Below are 22,147 nucleotides of genomic sequence, written 5' to 3'. Positions count from 1 at the left end.
AATTGATCAGACTCTAAAATCTGTGCCTGCTAAAACTTGGGGTTGAGGGGCTAACAAATAATATTCAGAATATTCCATGATTGTTTAAGACGAGCCTCATGCCAATCCTTAAGCTGCTGTGTAATTTTACTCCTGTGAGTAATTCCTCTGAAGGCAAATAAAATGTAAATGTGGGCAGAATCAGACATTTCTGCAGAGGCCTTTCAATGCTACCTAGTTTTAGGCACAGGTTTGCCAGTGAGGAGCCCAGTCATCCTCTGCTTCTTATTCATCTGGACCAGAGCAGCTGGGCGCCCTGGCTGGGGCACCCAGAGAAGGCGCCTGCAGCCCACAAACCATAACACTTCAACCTCCTCAGTAACTTCTCAAACCCAAATCCTTGTGCATTTATGGAAATCCCTCCTAATACCATACTCTTCCTTAATCCAAGCCTGCGTGTACAGCCGGATCCTGCGGCAGCACCTACAGCTGTTACTGCAATTGGAGGTTGTGATCACACCCTGCCCATCGGGGCTGTGACCGATCGCGTCAACCGCCCCAACCACTCGGTCACCACAGAGGATGCTGGTGCACTTACAAAGGATCAGGCCCGTCGTTTGTACAGATGTGCCACAAGAGAGACTACAAGTGAAAATATTTGTCCGTCTTGATTTCCTTGCAGAGGCACCGGAGCAGCGACAGCAGCGAGCTGCAGCTCGGGCACAGGCTGGCTGCTGGCGTAACCTCGCTGGGCACTTGTCAGGTTCTGCTTCCTCCAGGCAAATTGCAAGTGAAGTTTGTTGAAAGCTTTTGAGCACTTTCCAGGTTTCAGCTGATTCTCGCTCTGACGGTTTTGCTAGATAATTTTTTCCCACAGTTATCACACTGGAAAAACTCCCAGCTTTCAAATAGATATTTCAAAATACATTTAATTTTCTCTTGCACAGTGAATTAATTTATTTTAATATCTCATTTTGTCTCCAGGCTGCAGATTGATGAGACAAGTGCCAATTTCTGATGGACCTCTTAGCCAAGAAAGACTTTCATTTCAAAAGCTGTGGCTGAAATTTTAAATGGGCCCACAATTGGAATACTGTTTTCTGGGTCAACTCCACATGGCATGTGATAGCCTCTCATGTCAGAATACCATGTCCTATTAGATTAGTCCTGACTGATAAATGATGTTGGGGTAGCCAAAATGCATTACCGCTATTCCTTCTCAGGCTCCGTGTTAATTCAGACCACAATTTAAAAATAAACTGACTCATATGTAGTTAATAAAATAGGAATCTATAGAAGAATTAGAATTTCAAAAAGAAAACATCAGGTTTTTAAAACAACAGCATTGAGATATTAAATGTAAAATTAATAAAAATTCACAAAAGTTGGTCATTTTCTTCACTGAAATTATGCTGGCTGAGGATCAAAACATAATGTGTATTTAAATTAGATTAAATTAAAAAATTAACAGAGATTGAAAGGGAGGTGGTTATACATAGCTTATTTAAAATCCTGTGAACAGAAATATTTTCATGACACTTTTAAAACTGAAGTCATAAACAGTTTCCTGTTTTTTAAAAATAAACACCCTTGTACTGCTGGAAGTAAAAACAATCCTAACTGCAAAGAGTCTCAAAATTTCAGAACGTTGCTCCTGGTGGTGTTAGAACACACTGGCAGAAAAGATTGAGGAAAAGGACATTACTGTAAAAGAAATGCATTGAAGAATAATAATCTAAAATTGAACTATATCAGAATAATTTTTAAACTATCTTTTAAAACAAACAATTTGCTATTAATAGTTCCTGGAACAACTTGAAAATGACAGATCGTGGGGTGGTGACAATGTATTACCTCCTATTTGGCTAGTATGATGATCCCTTAAGCCACACACATAGCTGTGACCCCTCCTGAAATGCAAGTGGGAAAAGGCTTATTTTGCTCCAGTTTCAAATCAAAAACTCTCAACTCAAATGCTTCATATTACATTGCTTCCCCTCCCTCCCCCTTCCCGCATTTTGCCTGTTCACGCTGGGATAAGCCAGGGTCTTGTCTCTAGTATATGAAAGACAGGCTGAGATAAGGTGCCTTGCAAGGTCTGAAATCCTGTCCATTAAATAAAATGGTATATCTTCATGTGACTGTCCTCCATGAGGACCTGGACAACACATTTCAGTATATGCAATGGATGCTAAAAAAAGGGTTTAAGAGTGGACTGCTTAACAGTGAGCTTCTGCAGCTCTGGTCCTCTCATCTCAGCACAGATATTGTCGAACTGGAAGAAGTGCAAAGAAGGGCAACAATGATAACCAAATGTCCCGGATGGTTTCTGGGTGAGGAACAAGTGATTACAGCAGCACTTCTCAGCCTGGAGAAGAGATGACCTGAGGGAAATGACAGGCCTACAAAATCAGAGATGGCCCACGGGGAGCAGATAGCGATCTAATGTTTGCTGTCACTTCCAACACAAGGACAAGGGGGCACGACATTAACTTAAAGCAGATAAGCAAATACAAAACAAAGCAAGAGAAAAGTGATGGTTGGGCAGTAAACCAACATAATTCGCTGCCAAAGTCACAGCTGCACTCTTGCGGATGCAAAAAATTTACATGGGTTCAAAGGGAGACTGAACAAATACCTGGAGGAGACATCTCTTGAGGGTTACTACACAGGCAGAAACCATAACTATGAAATCCCTAGGCTAAAGATAGCTTGAGGCTGGGAGAGTACTCGGGGGAAGGATCATACATACACATATTTACCCTGTTCTTACTCTTGCCTAGACTAGCTCCCTATGGTCCCTCTTGGGGACAAAAGACAGGGCCAGGTGGATTTTTCATCTAACCTAGTACAGCCCTTCCTGTAACCTACCAGGTTTATTCGTAGTGATGAGCACTTAAGTCTTTTCCAGAAACAGGGTTGTTGTATTCTTTTCAGATGTACACACTGACAATGAGAAAGGTGTTTCTAGCTCAGCTTTGGGGGAAGAAAACACTGCACAAAGCACTGGTGCATAGCAGGCCACCCCCTTTGATGCCAACAAAAAGCTTCCCGAAAGCTGTTTATCAATTCTCAGCTCACATCCGAAACAGAAGTTTAGAGCCGAGATACCCTACGTGGCCTGGAGTAATCTCCGAATGCCAGCTGAAACCCATGCGATGAGGCTGGACTGCGAGTCGCACAGGGACCTGTGAAGCCCCAATCCACTTGACATCACATTGAACCAAATACATGTTTTCCAGAAAATCTCAGGGTGAAGCAAGCCATTCTGAGGACGCCCTAGCCAGCAGCGACACATAGGCAGAGATGAATCCTCTGCATGTATAGTAAACACACATGTGCTACATGCTTGCTCTTAAAAACACCTCTAAACCAAAAAGTCTTGTCCAGGTTGGAGTCTTCAAAATTTCTCCCCAAAGAGCCTGACATATTCGTGGCCCAAAGGGCTTTTGGAGGGCAGCAGTGCCACTCCATGAGCTGGCACGGGCAGGGATCAGCCCCTTGTCCCCAGCGCCACTGCTCTGCACTTGCCAGCTCTGGAGGTAGCAGGGACCCCTTCCAGCCCTGTTTTCTTCTCATTTGTTGTGTTTGTCAGATATCATAACACTGTTGACAGAAACTGTCTTAGATTGTTGAGGAACGAGTAAACTACCGTGACAAGCTTACAAGCATGGTACGATTCACAGCCCAGCCTTCGGTTTATGTGACTCTGTATGCTGGGAAATGAGTCTACAGGAAAGCAGCATTTCAGTTTATTACCTCTCAGCAAAAACCTGCCTTCCTCAGCAATCCGCATGAGAGTTAATGCCGCCTTCCCGCAGCAGTTTAACTGCCCTCTGGTGTCCTCCTTCAAAAAAACAGCCTTTACTCATACCATCAGTCAGCTGAGAGCAGAGTCTCTGGGACAAAATCCACTCTTATAAAAGGAGCTCTGGTTCACAGCTGGGCTTAATTCAACCCTGAGATATGGGAAGAACGCGGGAAGGAGTCGTCCACCTGTGCTAACATATCACCCGTGTCACCACGCAGACAGAAGGGCACTGCCCCAAAGTAAAGGGCATCTCTGTCAGCACATCCATTCAAATCCTCTGCCTGGAAAGCTACCGCCACGCAAATACCAAGTCTTTTCACTAAGAGCTGGATCTGTCAGGCAATAATATCTCTAGGTTTCTTCCAACCAGGCCTGGCTTTGAAGAGATGATAAAATAAAACCCTTGTGTCTACTGTCTGAAAATGAGGGTGCAATCTTGTACTAAGTTCACTGCCACATAGTGTGCAGGCTTGGCAAAAAGTATTTGCAATATTGGGTTTTAACCGTCAGTCAGCATTTCATGTCAGGGTCTGCATCTTTATCCTTGTTTCCCATGTTCCTAGCACACTTTCAGATCTTAGGAAAATAATTTCACCATTCCCCCAAGCTACCCAGTACCCTATACTGAGCTCATTTCCAAAGAGCAACCTGACATTAAAAATAATGTGCTAACAAAGTCTTTGCTTTTTTAACCCCAAACTATTTAAAAGCTATTTTAAATGCACAAAGGAAAAACACAGGCTAAGAGCAGAGAGGAGAAGGACTGAAGCAGGGTCTTACCCAGTGATCTTTCCTTCGTTTGGTTTGCCGACCGCACCACGGGAAGGCTTGCCCGCGTGCGGCTGCCCCTCGAAAAGGGGGTTGGAGAATCACCCTCCGACATGGCCTCTAAAGAATCTGCAGACGCTTCAGAGAGGTGTTCTGTCTGGTCACCCAAATTGGGCTGCGGGCTCTGGGACGGCTTTGGGCTTCTTGTCTGCAAAACAGAGCATTTCATTATTGGTCTACTGAAACCAGAATATGGGGGGAAAAAAACAAAGAGAAGAAGGAAGAAGTCCAAACTTCTTCAAATACTGGTATGCTGAAGGTCACTTCTGTGTAGGTTATTTAGGAAAAGTGTCCTTGGGTATTCTGCTATGTTTTTTACGGTTGTACATCCACATCATTGCAAATTTTGTTGCTAACAAGGCCCTGAGGATAAGACATGTGCTGAGGAGATGTATGGTAACGCCATTCCTTGCCACTCAAACGACCGCATAGGCATGTCCACACCCACACCCACACCACACACACACAAACAATTATTTTGTCAATATAAATCAGAAATGTCTTCATTAACTGCTAAACACAGTATGTGGAAAAAGCCAACTCTCTCAGGAAGGGAGAGAGATGGTTTCATTTATGCACTTCTACTGACTCTTCCTTTTAAGATCTGCCTAATAAAAACACACTCAATAGCAGATACAATGTCCTGAACACTTTTTTGCTAACTGTAAGTGACATTGTAGGAGCTTTCTACAAAGAGGGGTTGCTTTAAGAAGTACACTCAATACTGTTTAGTGAAACTCCCTCAACCACATGTTACTATTAGTTTGGAAGAATAATTTTCCAGTCTCTCAAGCAAACTCTATATCATATCAAACTAGAACAGACACTGTACAAGCAGAAATTCAAAGCAAAGCAAGCTTACTTTGTCCCAAAACCAGTATGTAAATATGAACTTTATAAAGGCCTATAATCAGCACAGGCACAAGATGTTGCAAAACATATACACTTTCCTCTTCCCTATCATTTAAGGACAGATGCTAGTACATTAAAAATCCCCTGTATTAAAATCCATTTCAACTCTAGGTTTGAAGATGCTGTCAAGATCCTTAAAAGATTTTGCTTCTTTCTGGAAAGCCAAGATGACTTATCTTGCTGACATCTGGTTCCTTCAGTGGTTTTTCAAGTGAAATGAGGTGAGCTTGTTTCAGCAATAGCATGCATCACATAATATTCCCTACGTGACCTTGCAAGTATGAAGAACTTTAACTTTTATTAGATTTTCATTAGCTGACTATAGAGGCCTGTTGTTGCCAACTTGTGCAGTTGCTCACAAACTACAATAAATTAGAAATACCTCACAAGAAAGCTAAATCCTCCAGAACTTTTCACTTTTGAAATGCTAATATTAAAATATTAGGTATTATCCAATGTCCCGCAGTGAAATTGTTCAAGAGCATTGAATTTTTGTACGACTTAAAGCTAACAACATTTGTTCTCAGCAAACTAAAGTATGCTTTGAAGTGCCTCTGACATGGTCAGCACTAGTCTGCAGGTTGTAAATACAGGGACTTGTGCCTGAAAATTTACAGAGGTGACAAGTGACCTGCAAACACAGAGAAAGAATTTGATTAGTCAGTACTTATTCATTCAACTTTCCAAAATGGCTTGGGAACCGTCACTGCTGAAGTATTTTATTTACACAGGCATATTACAGGAGTATTACAAGCCAAGTCAGCTTTGTAGTTCCTTGTACTGATTAATAACTTAACTGTATGTATCCATTAATAGGGGCACATAATTCTCACTTTCTGGAAAACCATAACTAAAAATAAAACAAGATGCAAACAAAAGTAACAAAATCAACCTGCAAAAGGTCTTTAACTTCAGAGTTTGTTGGGAAGGGGATTGCTGTTGTTTCTTTAAGAAAAAAAAATCCGATAATATGAATCAAGCTTATTTTGCTTTGCTTTTACTTATTTTTGTTTCTCTTTCATTTGAATCCCCAGATGTCATTTGAGACAGGCAGTTGCATATATATAGTTTATCAACACATAGGAACAGGTGCATATTTAAGCAGTAAGGGGATACTTCATTACCAGAAGCAACAGACACAGGTTCAGCTGTGCAGTTGCCCAGCGTGTCCTGTCAATGCGCAGATGGAGCCAACCTCAGCAATGTTGTGCTTCTTTGGTTGCCCCGGGGCAATTCTTTAGGACCTAACACACAGCATCTCAGATCCCCTGGATGATAATGCCAGCATTACTGTGACTAAAAAAGACCCCTTTTAGCAGCCCTCATTCTTCAGCCCAAATACTGCAGCCCCAAGAGATGTACCAGAGCTTCCCCAAGCAAGGCAGAGGCACATCAAGGATTCTGCTCAGACATGAAGCTTGAAAGGCTTCAAGCTATTTGTCATGCTCAACTCATGTAAACATTGCATTTCTGGAGTAATTCTGAATTTTAAACAGATTATTAAAAAAACTCCTCAAACACAGCAACAACAGTGGCTATTCAAGTAACTGAGAGATACGAGTGCATATTTGATAGGAAAGCGTTTTTATTATTGGCAGTGAGCACTAAGCTTGATGCTACTTAATAATCAAGTGAATTCCTAGGCAGCACTTCTTAGGAAAACCAGCCCATGAAGTGGGGAGAGGACAAGCAACATTTATGGAGCCATAACCTACAAGGACTTGTAAAGATAACTGAAGAAAGCAAGGCAGAAACCCTCAGTGTTATCTAACCCTTGTAATAATTATTCGGTGTGTTGGCAAATAAATACTTAATAAATGGTACCATATATATTTTTTCCATAGAATGTTCACTAACATATTGAAAAAATATTCAAAAGCTTAAAATAATACTTCAGGAAGTGTCCCTTTAAGTACTTTTGAGGAACTAGCACACAGTATAAGCATTTACAAAACAAATATTCACCATACAGCCCATGTTTCAGGACCCATCAGAACCCAACTAAAGTCGCAGTGTGGACTGCTGCTACTAGAGTCAGGATGGTGCTGCAGCTGCGTGTTGCATAAATCCAGTGAAAGCAATGAACGGGGCATCACTGTGCCTGGGCGGCTGCCTTTTTAATGCATCTGCTAGCAAAGGGCAAAAAACATAATACTTAACAGAGAAGAAAACTCAAGACATGCCCACTAAGGAGTAGCACTATCCAAACTTAAAGCATTTGTAAACAGATACTCCACACAGGCACTCAAAACCAAGGAAACACCAGTACTTTCCTAACCCCACCTCTGGGATAAATGCCAGAAAAGAGAAGAGGGCTCAGAACCAGGCAGCGGGTCTCTCTCTTTTCCCCTGTGCCAATACTGGTTAGGCTACAATTTCCTCGGTCAGCCATGGTCTTCCCCCCGCCAGCTATATGTTAGGAGACATCCCCTTGCATGCTTCTTTGTGCAATAGGCTTGGTTTTTCAGCCAGCTGAGTAGAGCTGAACCTCCTTGAAGACTTCACTGATAAAAGATCTTGCCTATGCTAGTTCTGGGTAAGAAGCTCAGCAGAAAGGAAAGGCCAAAATAAGGATGAACAATTTCAGTGAAAACTTACATATAATTACATCGTGCTTTGAGATTACTATTTCATTTTGGATATAACATTTTATTTACAAGGATATAGATCCTCGTAACCTCTTCAGGGTATATATTTAAGCGTAACACATGGAGGTAGCAGTTACAGAGGATCCAGTATCTTCCAACTACTCTTGAGATTTGATCAAGAATTAAAACTGTGGTTAATCATGCCTCACGAGTGATGTCTGTCTGTTACAGCCTGCCCAAAGTATGCACTTTTAATATATCTGCTTTAGTTCTTTCACCAACTCAGAAAAAAAATGCAAAAAAAGTGCAAGGCTCTTTGAATGCAATAAATTTTCAAATAATTAGGAGTGAAATCAGAAGGTACCTGAATAAGGAGAAGTGAAATACTGCAGAGATGCCAACGTAATGAGCAGTCACGGGGCACTAGAGATGTTCTTCAAGTGCCATGCATGTTTCTGCCTCTGGTCCTCTGCTCACGTTTGCCCCCACTAATCCTCTCACCCTTTTGTTCTACCCGGTCTTATGGCTCTGCTCTTCATAACATCCTTCCATGCTCATTTCCAGTTATTTTCCATACTAATCTATATAACTGAAACCTTTTTTCCTTCTTTTTCTTTTTAAAAATCTTTCCCGCAGATTTGCTTCACACATTTTCACAGACAAAAAAGAACTAAGAAAAAAATCCCATGACCTGAAGAAGGATTTAATTTCATCTCTTGATCAATTCACACTTTTTATTTCCTGTCTCCAGGAACTTCCTTAGCCTCTATGTCGACAGACACTTATCTCTTCAGGAGAACAAACTTATCATACACATCTTCGAAGTTGCTAGCACTCCTGGCAGCGTACAAATGATAAACAAAGACATAAAAAAATAATACAGCGCTAGTAAAATAACTCTTTCCAATCACGTGCTCTAAAAACACACTTAGCATAGGCAAAAAAAAAACCATTTTGGTGTCTTCTTGACATTTCAAATGAAGAAGAAAAATGAAAAGAAAAATGGAAACCTGCTTCTCTTGACCTTCAAGTAAACTAATTGTCCTGTGACTTGTGCCGAAGATGGCTACTGGATATGTGACAGACTAGAGATATACATATAAACAGGCTGTGTTTAATGTATGATGAATTTGTTATCTCTGAAATATTGTCACAGCACATGAGCTCTTGTTATCGCAACAATAATATTTCTTCCTCACATATGTGTCAAATTGTCCAAATTATGGTTGTCTGAAGGAAGGATCTGCTTTTTCCAAAGATACAGAGTCTTTGGGGTCCCATATTATCACAACTACAGGGTTTTACTTGCCTGGACATGCTATTAGTGACATATTGCTGCTGGAGAGAAAGTGAATACTACCCACATGTTCTTATTTTTAAGCATTTATTATAACAATGTTTTCCATAGCACTTTCTCAGAAAAGTTAAATGCTTATACATGTCTATATAAATTAAAGTTCATGTTACATCTGTGCAATGGATGCATTTGGATACTTTCTCTCACTGGGGGAACTGGGGGCGGGGAGGTGATTCAGCAGCTGAATGTAACATAAAACCATCTTTCATGACAAGCTCGCTTTTCTTTGTGTGTTATTTCACCATTATGAGATGCAAAAATCTACGGCATGTGCCTTTCAGACACCATCAGTTGGCAACAGTACCATGCCAGGAGAAGGCGCACACCAGCATCCGTGCTCTCGAGAGCTGAAGGGAGCAGGAGCGCACTCCTACCCTGGACACCGTGTAGACTCTGTAGGAGTTAGTTATACTATTCCCTGATGCCTGCTCATGGGCTACCGGATGTCTCTGGTTTTTATTTCTGTACTTCAAACACAAACGTTTCACTGTTTTCTGTTGAATCAATGACAATGAGTTACAAAGCTGGTCCTTAATCACAAGCACTCTCAGTTCGGTGGCAATATTAATTTCTACAGTATGAATGGCCAGAAGTCTTTCCTCCTTTATAAGGAGAGACACAGTGCTTGAGCCATGGTTGCCCACCATCCCTAGGACTGAACCAAGGTAGCCCACTTGCCTGCAGCCTCCCTGACTTTGAGGCACGTTCTGCGTTGGACGCTGCCTGAGCTCCCCCTCGGCTGCAGTGCTACCGGCCTCCTCCTGCTGCCGGCGGGCCGGGGAAAGCCTGAGCTCACCATACTCACCGCAGGAGGAAAGCAAGCAGAGCACAAATCACTGAGCCCTCCCCAGGTTGCCTGCAGTGTGGTAATTAAGCAATGAATTCAGTGTACATGAACCTGAGGTACAGCCCTGCTGCAGATCTTTTCACGCTCTGAGGAAGGAAGGAAACAGACCCAGAAGAATTTTCCCAAGTAAGGTAAAAGAAAGCATTCCCCTTCCCTCCCAGCGCGAACGAGAAGGAGGGGAAGATAACTCAGCCAATGGCACCAGCTGCCACAGGAAGGGGCTGCATTAAAACCTGGCAATGCTCAGTCACAGCCACGCATTACCAGAGCCCATCGCTACGGCGGGGTCAGAACGCCGCGCTGAGTGGTTATTTTACTCATTTCTACGAATTTATCTGAAGGCAAAACTCCTCTCTGCTTATGACAGGATCTTTATCACCACTCTTTGTATTCGCTGATGCTGACCCCAGTTTCTTTCACCTAGCGGGAAAAACCATGTCTAATGACGTGTCAGAATTTATCTGCCATATTTTTAGGTCAGAATGATATTCAGATCATCCTAAAAATCTGCACATTTTCCCAGGAGCCTTGCTAGCTCCTGTTGGTGGCCAGCTGCATGCTCCCTGCTGTGGCAAGCCGCCAAAACTAATTTCTTTTAATCCTGAGTGCTGTGAATCACCGAGCAGGACATCCGCAGGCTGCCGACTCCTGCTCGCCCTTCGCAGGACCATGGGTTGCTCTTCAGCAGGGTGATTCCCAGAGTTACCAGAGAAAGTTTTTCATGAAACTGTGTTATCAATGACTGACATGAAGCAACATTTTCAAACTTTGGTTCCTAACTGTAAGCACCTAGATAGATTGAAGCCTGCTCTTCAGGAAAGCTGTGTGTTTACAGTAAAGATATTCATTAGAAGCAATAAAAGCTGTAGGTGCTCAGCACTTATGCTGCCAGACCTCTTATTCAGATATTTAATTGGAGGAACTTGCATTTGAAAATGTTGCCCTAAGGAACTCAGCAGCCTGTCTAAGAGCAGCTTAATTGGTCCAGACAAGTCCAGACTGAAATATGCAACATGCTGTGGCATCTCTTTGGAACATGTGAAATATCAGAAAAACCCAAGCCATCCACGTTAAAGTGTAAAAATATTTCTCAGTATGTTTCTGTCCAAATCCAAGGTTTTCTCTTTCTACAAATGCCAGCCTGAGATTTTAGGGTAGAAACTGAAGTAAAACAATAGACAAAACTAATAGTGACCCACTGGTAATAAGCAAAAATCACACTGAATGAAAGAAATTTTTCATTTTAAAATAAAATTGTATAACTCTGTTTTATTCTAATGCTTTGTGACATGAAGTATTTATTTATACACGATAGCTAAATTTAAAAAGTGACTGATCACCTCACTATTCTTCCCTGCAAAGGCTTCTATGGCTCCATCAATTTTGCTCACAGCAAAATTTGTTCTTTCACAGTCTTTGTCATATTCTTGCATCATAGCTTCAGTTTATTATTACTTTGTTTAAATAAGTTATCCATAAATTCCAGCCTGGACATCAACATTTGTCTTAATTAAAATCTTATGGCAGTTTCAGTTGGAAGCTATTTCTCTTTTCCCTCCTAAAAACCCTACTGTGAAGTATGCATGAGCCAGCATGACCCCTTGTTCCATCCGGGAGATGGCTGCATTTCATCAGCAGCGGGTGAGGTAACTCCTACCTACACAATCCCCAAAACCGTCATGAGAACTCCGAAGATTAAAAGGGATGATTTAAACAAAAACTGTCATTATGCTGATTAAAGGGGAAAGATCTTTACATGCTTAAAACCACATGCAAAAGGGGGGGGGGGGGGGGGGGCGGGAGGGGGAGGGGGATGAGAAGAAAGAATATATACCAGATGCCTAAATGTACCTGGGGGATAGTGTGTTCAGATTCAAGAAAATTATTATCTACCCATCCCTGTTCTCCCACACATGTCCCTAAGGAAAACAGGAGGAGGGTCTGGTTTTGTGGTGTCTGTTTCCCAAAGCAAAGGAACACGATGCCACGGTCCTGGAAAAACCTGTTTTTCTGTTTTTCTACAAGCTAAGGAGGAGTTCTTAATTAACATGCTATTTTAAAAATAACCGAAGAAAGCACCATCAACACGAAGGCTGGTGAGTGGGACGAGGTCTTCAGGGCAGGGTGTGAGCTGCCCTCTGTGTGGGCCAGGCCCCAGCAGCCGTGGGTGCTGCCAGCCCCAGCGAGAACAAACACCCGGGAAAAGCAAGCGGGAGGCAGATCTGCCTCTGGCAGCAACACACCCACGCCAGTGACTTATTTTTAGCCTCTACTCATGGAAGTAAACGTGCGATGAAGCACTTATCAGAGTTTGTTGCTCTGGCACCTAGGGCTGCTGCAAGAGAGATGCTGTGGAAGAGAGGAGCTTCCCCTGCTCCTGTCTTCCAACTTGTCACCGCGCCCTTCTGCTTCTTTTTCCCTCCCTCGAGGCCATCTCCTTGGCAAAGGAGGGAGAAGCCTTACTGCTCTCCACACCCTGCCTCTCCCACCCTTCCCTGTGGTCGGCATGTTTATTGGCCTATTTAAATCCTGTAAGTGGAAATTTGTCAGGAAGCGACAAATCAGGTGCAAATAAGCCGCTGTGCACTCTGCATGCTCCAAGGCCTTATTCCTTGCTTGCAGCATGTGTTATCTTGGTGCTTTTGTGATTGCACTTTTGACAGTAGTAGAAACCATGCAGAGGCACCTTTAACGTACACATCTAAAAGGCATGTACACATGCACTGCCTGGGGGGGGAAAAATTAACTGTAGTAGACATCCACTCTATATGGCATTACAAGCCATACAGAAATGGAAGAGGAGCTCAATAGGAAGTAAGGTGAGATACAGGTGACTTCACAGGTGCACAGTGTACATATAAGATCATTTTGCAAGTTGCAGAACTAAGCTTTTTTGCATGTAAAAGACAAAAATATTTACTCCTGTGCCCACAGAGCTGTCCTTAACTTTGCAGCAAGACTTTTACACCTTCTGCCAGTTCCAAGTACGTATACATACATAAATAAAGTTAGAACTGGGACAGCTGGTAGGGATCACTTATTTATCTAGGACCTCCCACTGAATTTTGGTGGATTTCAAAGCATCTAAGACAAGAGTGTGGACTTCATGTCTATCATGCCATTAAAGGAAAAGTCAGAATTAAAAAATTGTCAAAGGATGCACATGCATCACACTCCCGTATGCAATTAATCTAGAAGAATGACACTTCACTGCCGTGAAATACAGAGGGAAAAAGCATGCAGATCCATATTTATTCGAGAACGCTAGTTGTGAAGCAAGACACACACAGTTAAAGGGTAACAAACTCAATCCACAGCAGAGTGCAGAAAAAAGAAAGTACAGTACTAACTCTCTGAGAGGATTCAATTTTCATCAAGTACCTTTGAATGTCAAGTTCTGAATGAAGGGAGACCAACATGCACTGCAAAACCTGTGGATCAAAGAGAGAAAAGAAGGGGAGGGGGAGAGATAATTGTTAACAGGAAAAGAAAAAGGAGGACAAGAGAAATTAAAAGAGAATAACCTGTACATACTGAAAGTATAGAAGGGAAGGGAAGGGAAGGGAAGGGAAGGGAAGGGAAGGGAAGGGAAGGGGGAAGGGAAGGGGGAAGGGAAGGGGGAAGGGAAGGGGGAAGGGAAGGGGGAAGGGAAGGGGGAAGGGAAGGGGGAAGGGAAGGGGGAAGGGAAGGGGGAAGGGAAGGGGGAAGGGAAGGGGGAAGGGAAGGGGGAAGGGAAGGGGGAAGGGAAGGGAAGGGAAGGGAAGGGAAGGGAAGGGAAGGGAAGGGAAGGGAAGGGAAGGGAAGGGAAGGGAAGGGAAGGGAAGGGAAGGGAAGGGAAGGGAAGGGAAGGGAAGGGAAGGGAAGGGAAGGGAAGGGAAGGGAAGGGAAGGGAAGGGAAGGGAAGGGAAGGGAAGGGAAGGGGAGAGATGCTGAAAAATAATGAAGGAAAGGCACATGTATCAGGGAACAATATGCTCTATCAATACTTAATATGCAATATTCTCAGGACTCTTGCTGGACTCAGTTTGGATGCACTACATGTGGTGGTGTGTCAAAGAAACAGAGAATGTTCTAATATAAGAATTAATGGCAAAGAGTTGAGCCACGCAGATTCAAATACATATCTAGCAACCATATCTGACGAGAAATGGCAAAATATGCGTTCTTCCTAAGACATGATAATACTCTTGGCTGGAGTTAGCAGCAGTCATTACACTTCTGTGTTGGTTTCACACTTACTAGAGAGACATGGAATCCTTCAAGCAGAACTTAGAAATACTATATTACTCTTGATTAACCACAACTTTAAAAAGAATAAAAGATAAACTACGGTATGATTAAAAAGTATTCTCCAATCACATCTCTCTTTACTATTCTACATCTGATCTCAAAGCACACAGAATGTGAAAACGTGCTAAAAGGGGTTTGAGGGCCAAAAAACCCCAAACATTTATTCCTTCCAACACATGAATGAGATGCAAATTGGAGGGGAAATTCCCTCCTGCTGTTTGAGTCCTTATAGGTGGGGGTCCTATATTTTCCCTAATCTTCATTTGCCTGAAGGTTCATTTGAACCTTCTCTGAGCAATTGATTCCTCCTTCAGCCAGAGTCAGGCTCACAAGACAACTGCTGCTGCCCTGTTCAGAGCACGCAGCTAGTCATACCAGGCAAAGAAATACAACTGCTTTGATAACAATGATGTCCTTGTTAAAGAATCCTATTTAGCAAGTAATTATAATGCCAACATCATAATTAAGAGAGTAATTCAAAGAATCTTTTGAATTTTACAAACCTGGGGATATGAGCATATGAGAGCTGATTCTGGGGACAAGATAAGCAACATATAAGCATGCTGTGATTTTTCATATTTTTGTCAATTGGATACTTTGAAAGGGCAGTACCATTTTATTTAAAGAGAACAATAGATCATTTTTCTCCCTATGATAAATGCATCATTTAAAATTGTTCAAGTAAAATGTGATTTTTACAAATAAGCTATTTATGCAAACACAGTACAAATTAAATGTAGCCTTCCAGCAATAACTGGATAAATTCCAATTCCAAACCACAAAGACAAAACAGTCTGTTGCTAATGTCTCAGTAATACTGAAACCGTATTAGGGTTTTTTCATGTTTTTATAATGTCACCATCCTACACACGCAAACCTGAGAAGTTCTATTTGCCCTTTAATTAAACTATTTTCCTGATAAAGAAAAAAATTATGGATTCTCTAAGGACTAAACACCATCTCAATGCCAAATTCATGCTGCATGTTTGCTTGACATTCAGGTATCATTACACGAGGACCATGCTTTGGAAGGGATATTACTCTGCACAATGGCAGCACTGAAAGAGTGTGCAACAGTTGGCCTCCCTAAAGCCGTTGCATACGATTAACTCAAGCTACTTAGTTTCCTCAAACCCTGTCACTTCATGGGGAATTACAACTGTGTCGCTTTTCTCTGGACTTTCCTACTCCCAAAGGAAGTGAAACATCAATTCTGACCTAAGGGTGCGTAAGGAAATGAGGATGCTTGACGAAACCAGCAACACTTCACACCCTCAATCCAGGGAAAATGTTGTCTGTATCCCTACCTCTCCCCCTCCTCTTATCATAACATGGTATTTATTTTAATTTTAAAGCAAGTAGATAGATGAGGATTTGCAGTTAAAATATATAAAACTGGTCCGCCTAGATCCAGAAGTCTCTCCCTCCTCTTATGGGAGTTGATCTGAAATCACATGGATGTGATGCAGGATTAAGAGTTAGCATTCTCTGAATAAATGCAGTCTGGCAGGAAAAAATGAACCACACACAAACACAGAACCACAGCAGCAGTGTAGCAGCAGGCTTCACCGATTCCTGCATAAGGCAGCACAAGGAGGCAAACGAGGCCTCCACAGTGTTATATAGCAAACTTCAGATCACCTAAAGAAGATCCAGACATGCCAATATGAGAGAAATATAATCAAGGCCATTACCGCAGCCCACGTAAAGACCTTATTAAGAATGAAATTTGAAGACATTTGGGTCTGAATCCAAATCTGAAGCACGGCTTCCTTTGGAACTTTCCAAAATATTTCTTAGCTTTCTATATTCCTTTCCAAACTCAACACCACACTGATGCCTTCATCAGCACTCTGATGACCTCAAGGGTATTTAAAGAGGGAAAACAATAATGATCTATTTCTTCCTTTCCTCCTAGATTGTAGGGGAATTTTTTTTTTTCCATCTGTGGGCATGCATGTGGATATATATAGTCCACAATGATGGGAAATGAATTCAAGGAGAGCTTTGCAATTTCCAAATGCAGCAAGGGCTGCAATCTCGCCCACCCTAGGGACAGGTTCCTGGGACAATCCCCCGTCTCCTGCTTCCCTCCCTGACTCCATCATTGTTCCAGAGAGGTGAGGCACCAGAGCAAACACCCGGCATGAGGGGAGAAACAGGATGTTGGAGCAAATCTCACAGAAGATTAAAAAACCCTGGACTTGATTTACTAAGAAATAAAGAACTGTAGAGGGCAGAACACTCAGCTAACATGCTCTGAGCAACCTCTGCTGGCCAGCAGATAGGATCTCCTGCCTCCTCCTAACTGGAGTTGTACAGAGCCTGTGATTTCATTCCCATATAAGAGTGCAGATTCTTAGCTACTTTGAATGACATTACTTGACCAGCTTGAACAACATAAGGACAACCTATAAAAGGTGGGCCTGTCCCAGTGCGCTGGAAGAATGACAGGGATTTCCACCGTCACCAAAGAGCCTTGGAGCAGAGAGGCTCCTGTTAAAACTAGTGTTAAGTCTTCATGAGTTGTGAAAGCAAGTAGCCAGAATACAAGAGGTACCAACTCCCGTCCATGTTGGATTGGCATGCAAAGAAACAGATTAATACAGGCATGTAGACATCTAAAGGTAATACGGAGAAAATCAACAAAAGAGCATATATAATTTCCTCTGGAAAAAAAAGTGGAAAATGTTAGAGGCCAAGAAGGAGAGTGGAAACCAAGGCTGCGGGACAGCATGCAGCTAACGGAATGGTTGCAGAGCCTCACTAACGGCAAGTATGAGCAGGATGGGGTGTTACACGGAGAAAAACTAATTTCAGGAGCCAGTCTCTTTATTGTAATGAGAAAGGTATCAGGGTAAAGGAAACAGCTGCCAAACATGTTGCTTTTGAACTTCAAACCTAAACAGAGCAAGTGGTGGCCCTGGAAAAGGGTATAGAAAGCTAAGAGTCACAGGAGGAAAGTAAAGATGCCAGGAATGTGCCAAATGTCATCAAACGATGTCATAAGAAAAGTCTGGTGAATACCACTTATAAGGTAGTACCCAAAGGATTATCATGCACTAACTTAGGGAGGACAAGGATTAATATCTTGGGGTTGACTGATTGTATTAGTCATTATCCCAAGGCCTTCAAAACAAGGGTGAATGAACTGTAAGTCTGCCTTGTGGGATCTGCTTGCTAAGCAGATCAAAGGAAAGTATTCACCATTTTAAGCAGGATCAGGCCTGTTGAACACTGAAACACTAAGTCTCCAAAGGAAAACACAGATGCTTGAGACACTTGTGTTGATGATTTAGTAGGAGACATCTGTCCCCCTGAGTCAGTCTGAAATAATGTCACAGAAGGGTGTTAGGAGCGCAATGTGCCCCCACTGCGGGAATGCAGCACTGCTGCTCTTGCTGGCAGTGACAACGCAAGCAGAAGTGCCTTTTCACTGAGGTACTGGCAGTGCTGCAGAAGTGGAGAAATCGAGGAGCACATTAAGCTTTCCCCTTTTTTTCAGTCTGTGTAATACGCCCTTGATTTATGCTTCTGATGGATTTCAAAAGGGAAGCCCATACAAAGGCAGAATACATTAAACACATTACATTTATCATGGGTCACCCAGGAAGATGAGACAGCTGCTGAGACAAGAAGTGGCTAAAATCAGAGAAATGCACAGGTACAGTGTGAAGCAAAGCCGGGTTAGCCAGGACATTACCATGCCAATTACTGTTCCCTAGGTTTACAGTCTCTGGGTGAGATCCTGCAGAGACATGCAATCAGCCAACGCTGGAGGGAAACAATAATGAAAACACAAAGGGCTAAAGATGAGTATGTAGATGATGATATACAACTAAACGAGATGCTGACTCATAAGTCCTCCTAAACAGCTTGAAACTGAAGGAAGGAAATGAGGATCAACTGCCTATTTCCTGTGCACGATGGTTTTGTGGGGAGGATGCGAGAAAGTGGTATTTCTCAACAACGCTGGGATGGGAAAAAGTCAGGATGGTAACTCAGTTGGGTTCAGGCCAAAGAGGTTCTTCCAACAGAAACTGAGGCGCACAAGTATCTGCCAAAGAAGGGAAAGGGTGAAATCTTTTATCACATGAAAATACAGAGTCAATGTACAGGATCAACTGCAAGCAATCTGCAAGACAGCTTTTACGCAACTGTGGAAAAAAGGAGATGGCCAATGACAAGTGGTTCAAAAGGAAGCATGGAAACAAAAAGACCAGTGAAATGTAAACCAGGAATGCAGTCAGAGAGATGAGAACAAAGGAAGAGGTCTGCAGAAAACATTAGGACTTCTTATGTTTCAGGATTTACGTTTTCCAGTACACTCTACATCTACAGCATCCCTCAAACTGTGTATGTTCTTTGGCTCCAACTCATTGAACATTACAGCTGAAAATGACACATGTGTTAACTTGGCAAACTATTTTTTTCAATTAAAAAAAAAAAAAGTGAAGAAGGGTCTCCTCTTCATTGTTGTTTTGGTCTTTTTCTCAGTTTTTGTCAAAAAATTCCTAAAAACTTGTGTTTAATTTAATGTTAGTGAGGATTAAAGCTAAGAAAAAAATTTATATAATTTCATATAATATTTAATAAACATTAAAATCAAACAACTGGAACTAGACAAATTTTAAAACATCTCAAGGGAATCCAGATCATATTCCAAATCGTACTTTATTTTAGAGATACAAAATAGTTACACCTTTAAAGTAAAAAATGGTCTGGTATTCAAGAGGTTCAGAAGTTCCCCAGGGTCACATAGCCTTCCCTCTTTTGCTGTCTCTCCACCCATGTGGAGATGCTATGTTGAAACTCTGTATTTTTGCACTGTCTCAACAGAAACACAATATTGTATCTGTACTCCAGTTTACATGTAGTATTAAGGAAAAACATAACTTCTTGTTCACCTTAGATGACTGAGAAGTTTAGGGGTTTTTAAGTAAGATCCTGCAGGGTATTGTATATTTCAGTCTTGGCTCCGTCATGGATTTATGCTTAAAAGTATATAATTAAGCACATAATTAAGAATAATCATTTAAGAAGTCCATGAAACTATTTTCATGAACAAAGTTAGGCATGAACTGATCATTTGGTTGTTCTTGGGCCCTAACACTTATAGTGGTGAGTGCTCATAAGACTCTTCGCTTTCCACATTTCACATAAAAGTAATCAGGAAAATAAATAAAAGAAATTATTCCTGTATTTATGATTTGCCTGTCAGCTGCTACAGTATTTTAGTATCACTCTGCAATGCAACATGCAAACCCAGACTGGTTGGTGCAGGCTGGAGAAAAAAATGATGGTTGGGTCTAGTTTCTCTAAGGTAATCTGAATCTGATTTGAATCTGTGAGTCTGAACCTGCATCACTCTTCCGTGATGCAAAATTCTGTATGCGAAAAACCTAAGTTGTACATACATGGAAAACTGAAAAAACATTGGCTGAAGATCTCAAAGTTGGTTGCCTAATGAGGTGTGAAAGTTTACAAGGATGTATCTCACCCCGCCTCTTACTAATTCTGGTAAGATTTGCAGAGAACAGAGCAATTTTGAATTAGTGGTTCAATTAGGGGTTTTCAGCCACTGACATGTAGTATCTGAGATATCTGGCAGCTTAAATATGGATTCAGACACTAAACTTTACTAAGTTAAGTGGCAAATGGTAGTAGTGGTCTACCATTTTTCTATATCTGTTCTGCAGTTAGAAATGGGGACAATTAGACAAACACAGTATCTTTGTTTCCAGTAGTCTGTCTCTCCTGTTATTCGTTCCCTTCCTCCTATCGTCATCATCTCTTCTCGGAATCACAATATATTGCTGAAGATAAACAACAAAAAACCATTATGAATCTTTATAAAGGAATAAAGAAACAATGGTGACCTAAGAAGGAAAAGATTTTCATGAGCTGTCTCCAGTATTTTGAAAAGTAAGTAGGAATAATAGAGAAAATATGATGTTTAAAGAATATAGCTGTTCCTCTTTCTCATTTTTCTGTGGTATTTTTCTCTCAACTTTACTTAAACAACTGGCTGACGTGGTTATTCATACAATAACCATCACCGAAAAGCACAATATGGTATATGCAATGACAACTGATAAGTCTACTGAGAACAGCATCCTCTGAAATGCAGAAAAACGCACGGCCTTGTCATCTTCCATCGCTCAGATTTAATTGTAATCTTTCTTTTATAAGTTCTTTCTTTTAGACTTCATTTTGGCCTTCGCTATTGATTATATGTACCTTATTTTCTAGGCTGTGATCAGCTCATCCAATTAAACCTTATAAAAGCTACTCAAACTGATCAAAATTTGGATTATTTCCTATTCAAAATGATAAGTTTACAGGAGTTGCCCTCCCCCCCCCCCCCCCCAAAAAAGAATTATATGGTAATTACTCAGAAGACAGCATAAACAAAAACGTGTCTGTACGCACATTTTGTTCCACCTCTCTGCTGCGTTCCTCCGCAAGACAAAACATTAATGGACAGGCTTTCTAGCAACTTAAACCCCACAACTCCAAATGATGGGAATGGCAGGTGTCTGCCAAGAACCGCCATTTTAACTACTGTTCTAGACAACTTTAGGAAAGAGCTTGTTCAGTATAATACCTGCCTACGTCACGATGCTAGGGGACTGTACCCAGTAGCCTGCTTTTGTGCTCAGCTCTTATGGAAAGCCATCAACTACTTCATTTATGTGCTTCAATGGCCCTAATTTCTTTTAAGAAAATAGGTTGTAGAGCAGAAACAATTTAGAGGACACCTATCGAGAGTAATCTGTGGAAGACCAATCAACGCAGAACTGTAGTGGCAACCCTATTCCTTGGCAACTGTTCTCTTACAAATTATTTCTCAATATACTAAAGCGTTCTTAGAAAACTTTCATTAATCAGAATTCCCTTGACCACAGAGAAATGGGTGAATAAATGGTTATGTTCACTTTAAACTGTATACAGCAACAATCTTCCAAAGGTGCTCTGATCCTCTCCCCCCTAAAAATCCAGTATCTTTCAAAAAAAAAAAAAAAAAAAATTGTTTAAGTATGCCTGCAAAGATGTCCAATCATAGCTTTCTATGGGTTGAGAGTTATCAAGCTTTGGTTCCACGTCAGTCCTTACAAAACCACTTTTCCTGTCCTTGGCCCACCATATGTAACAGAATTCAAAATACCTATCTACCTTACAAGGTTTCTGCAATAATTAACTCATGAACAGTTTCCAGCACACTGCAGGGAAAACTGCTATAGAAAGCATCACATTTATATACCACATTAAGTTTGCTCTTAACCTCTTGTAAGGATCACAAAGACTCAGCACAGTAGTGAGGTTTTGTTAACATTTTCTCTTAGAACACCTAAAACTTTGAACTACAACATCAAACATAAAAAGCCTACCTGCCTTATTATTAACTGAATTTATTACCTTCCACCCTTCTTAAACACATACCTGTCATCTACACAATTACAAGAGAGATATGAGCTCAGAAATGCCTTTGTGCAGCATATACCAGCTTACGCTTGAATAGTATATAGAGTAAT

At 41.5% G+C, this 22,147-nt stretch overlaps 1 protein-coding gene across 1 annotated transcript in view; it reads right to left on the bottom strand.

The window, feature by feature from the left end:
• Positions 1 to 22,147, bottom strand: part of KIAA1217 — a gene marked incomplete at its 5' end in the record, with an annotated part of 186,984 nt that overhangs the window by 96,237 nt on the left and 68,600 nt on the right. Inside the window, one exon of the mRNA XM_082306017.1 lies at positions 4,571 to 4,766. Within this exon, the coding sequence (XP_082162143.1) occupies positions 4,571 to 4,766 (196 nt within the window). The remainder of the gene's footprint in view (positions 1 to 4,570; positions 4,767 to 22,147) is intronic.

The sequence above is a fragment of the Platalea leucorodia genome (genome assembly GCF_965183815.1).
Source record: "Platalea leucorodia genome assembly, chromosome: 1".
Classification (NCBI taxonomy): domain Eukaryota; kingdom Metazoa; phylum Chordata; class Aves; order Pelecaniformes; family Threskiornithidae; genus Platalea; species Platalea leucorodia.
The sequence above is the reverse complement of the archived record's forward strand: the minus strand, read 5'-3'. Positions and strand labels throughout refer to the sequence as shown.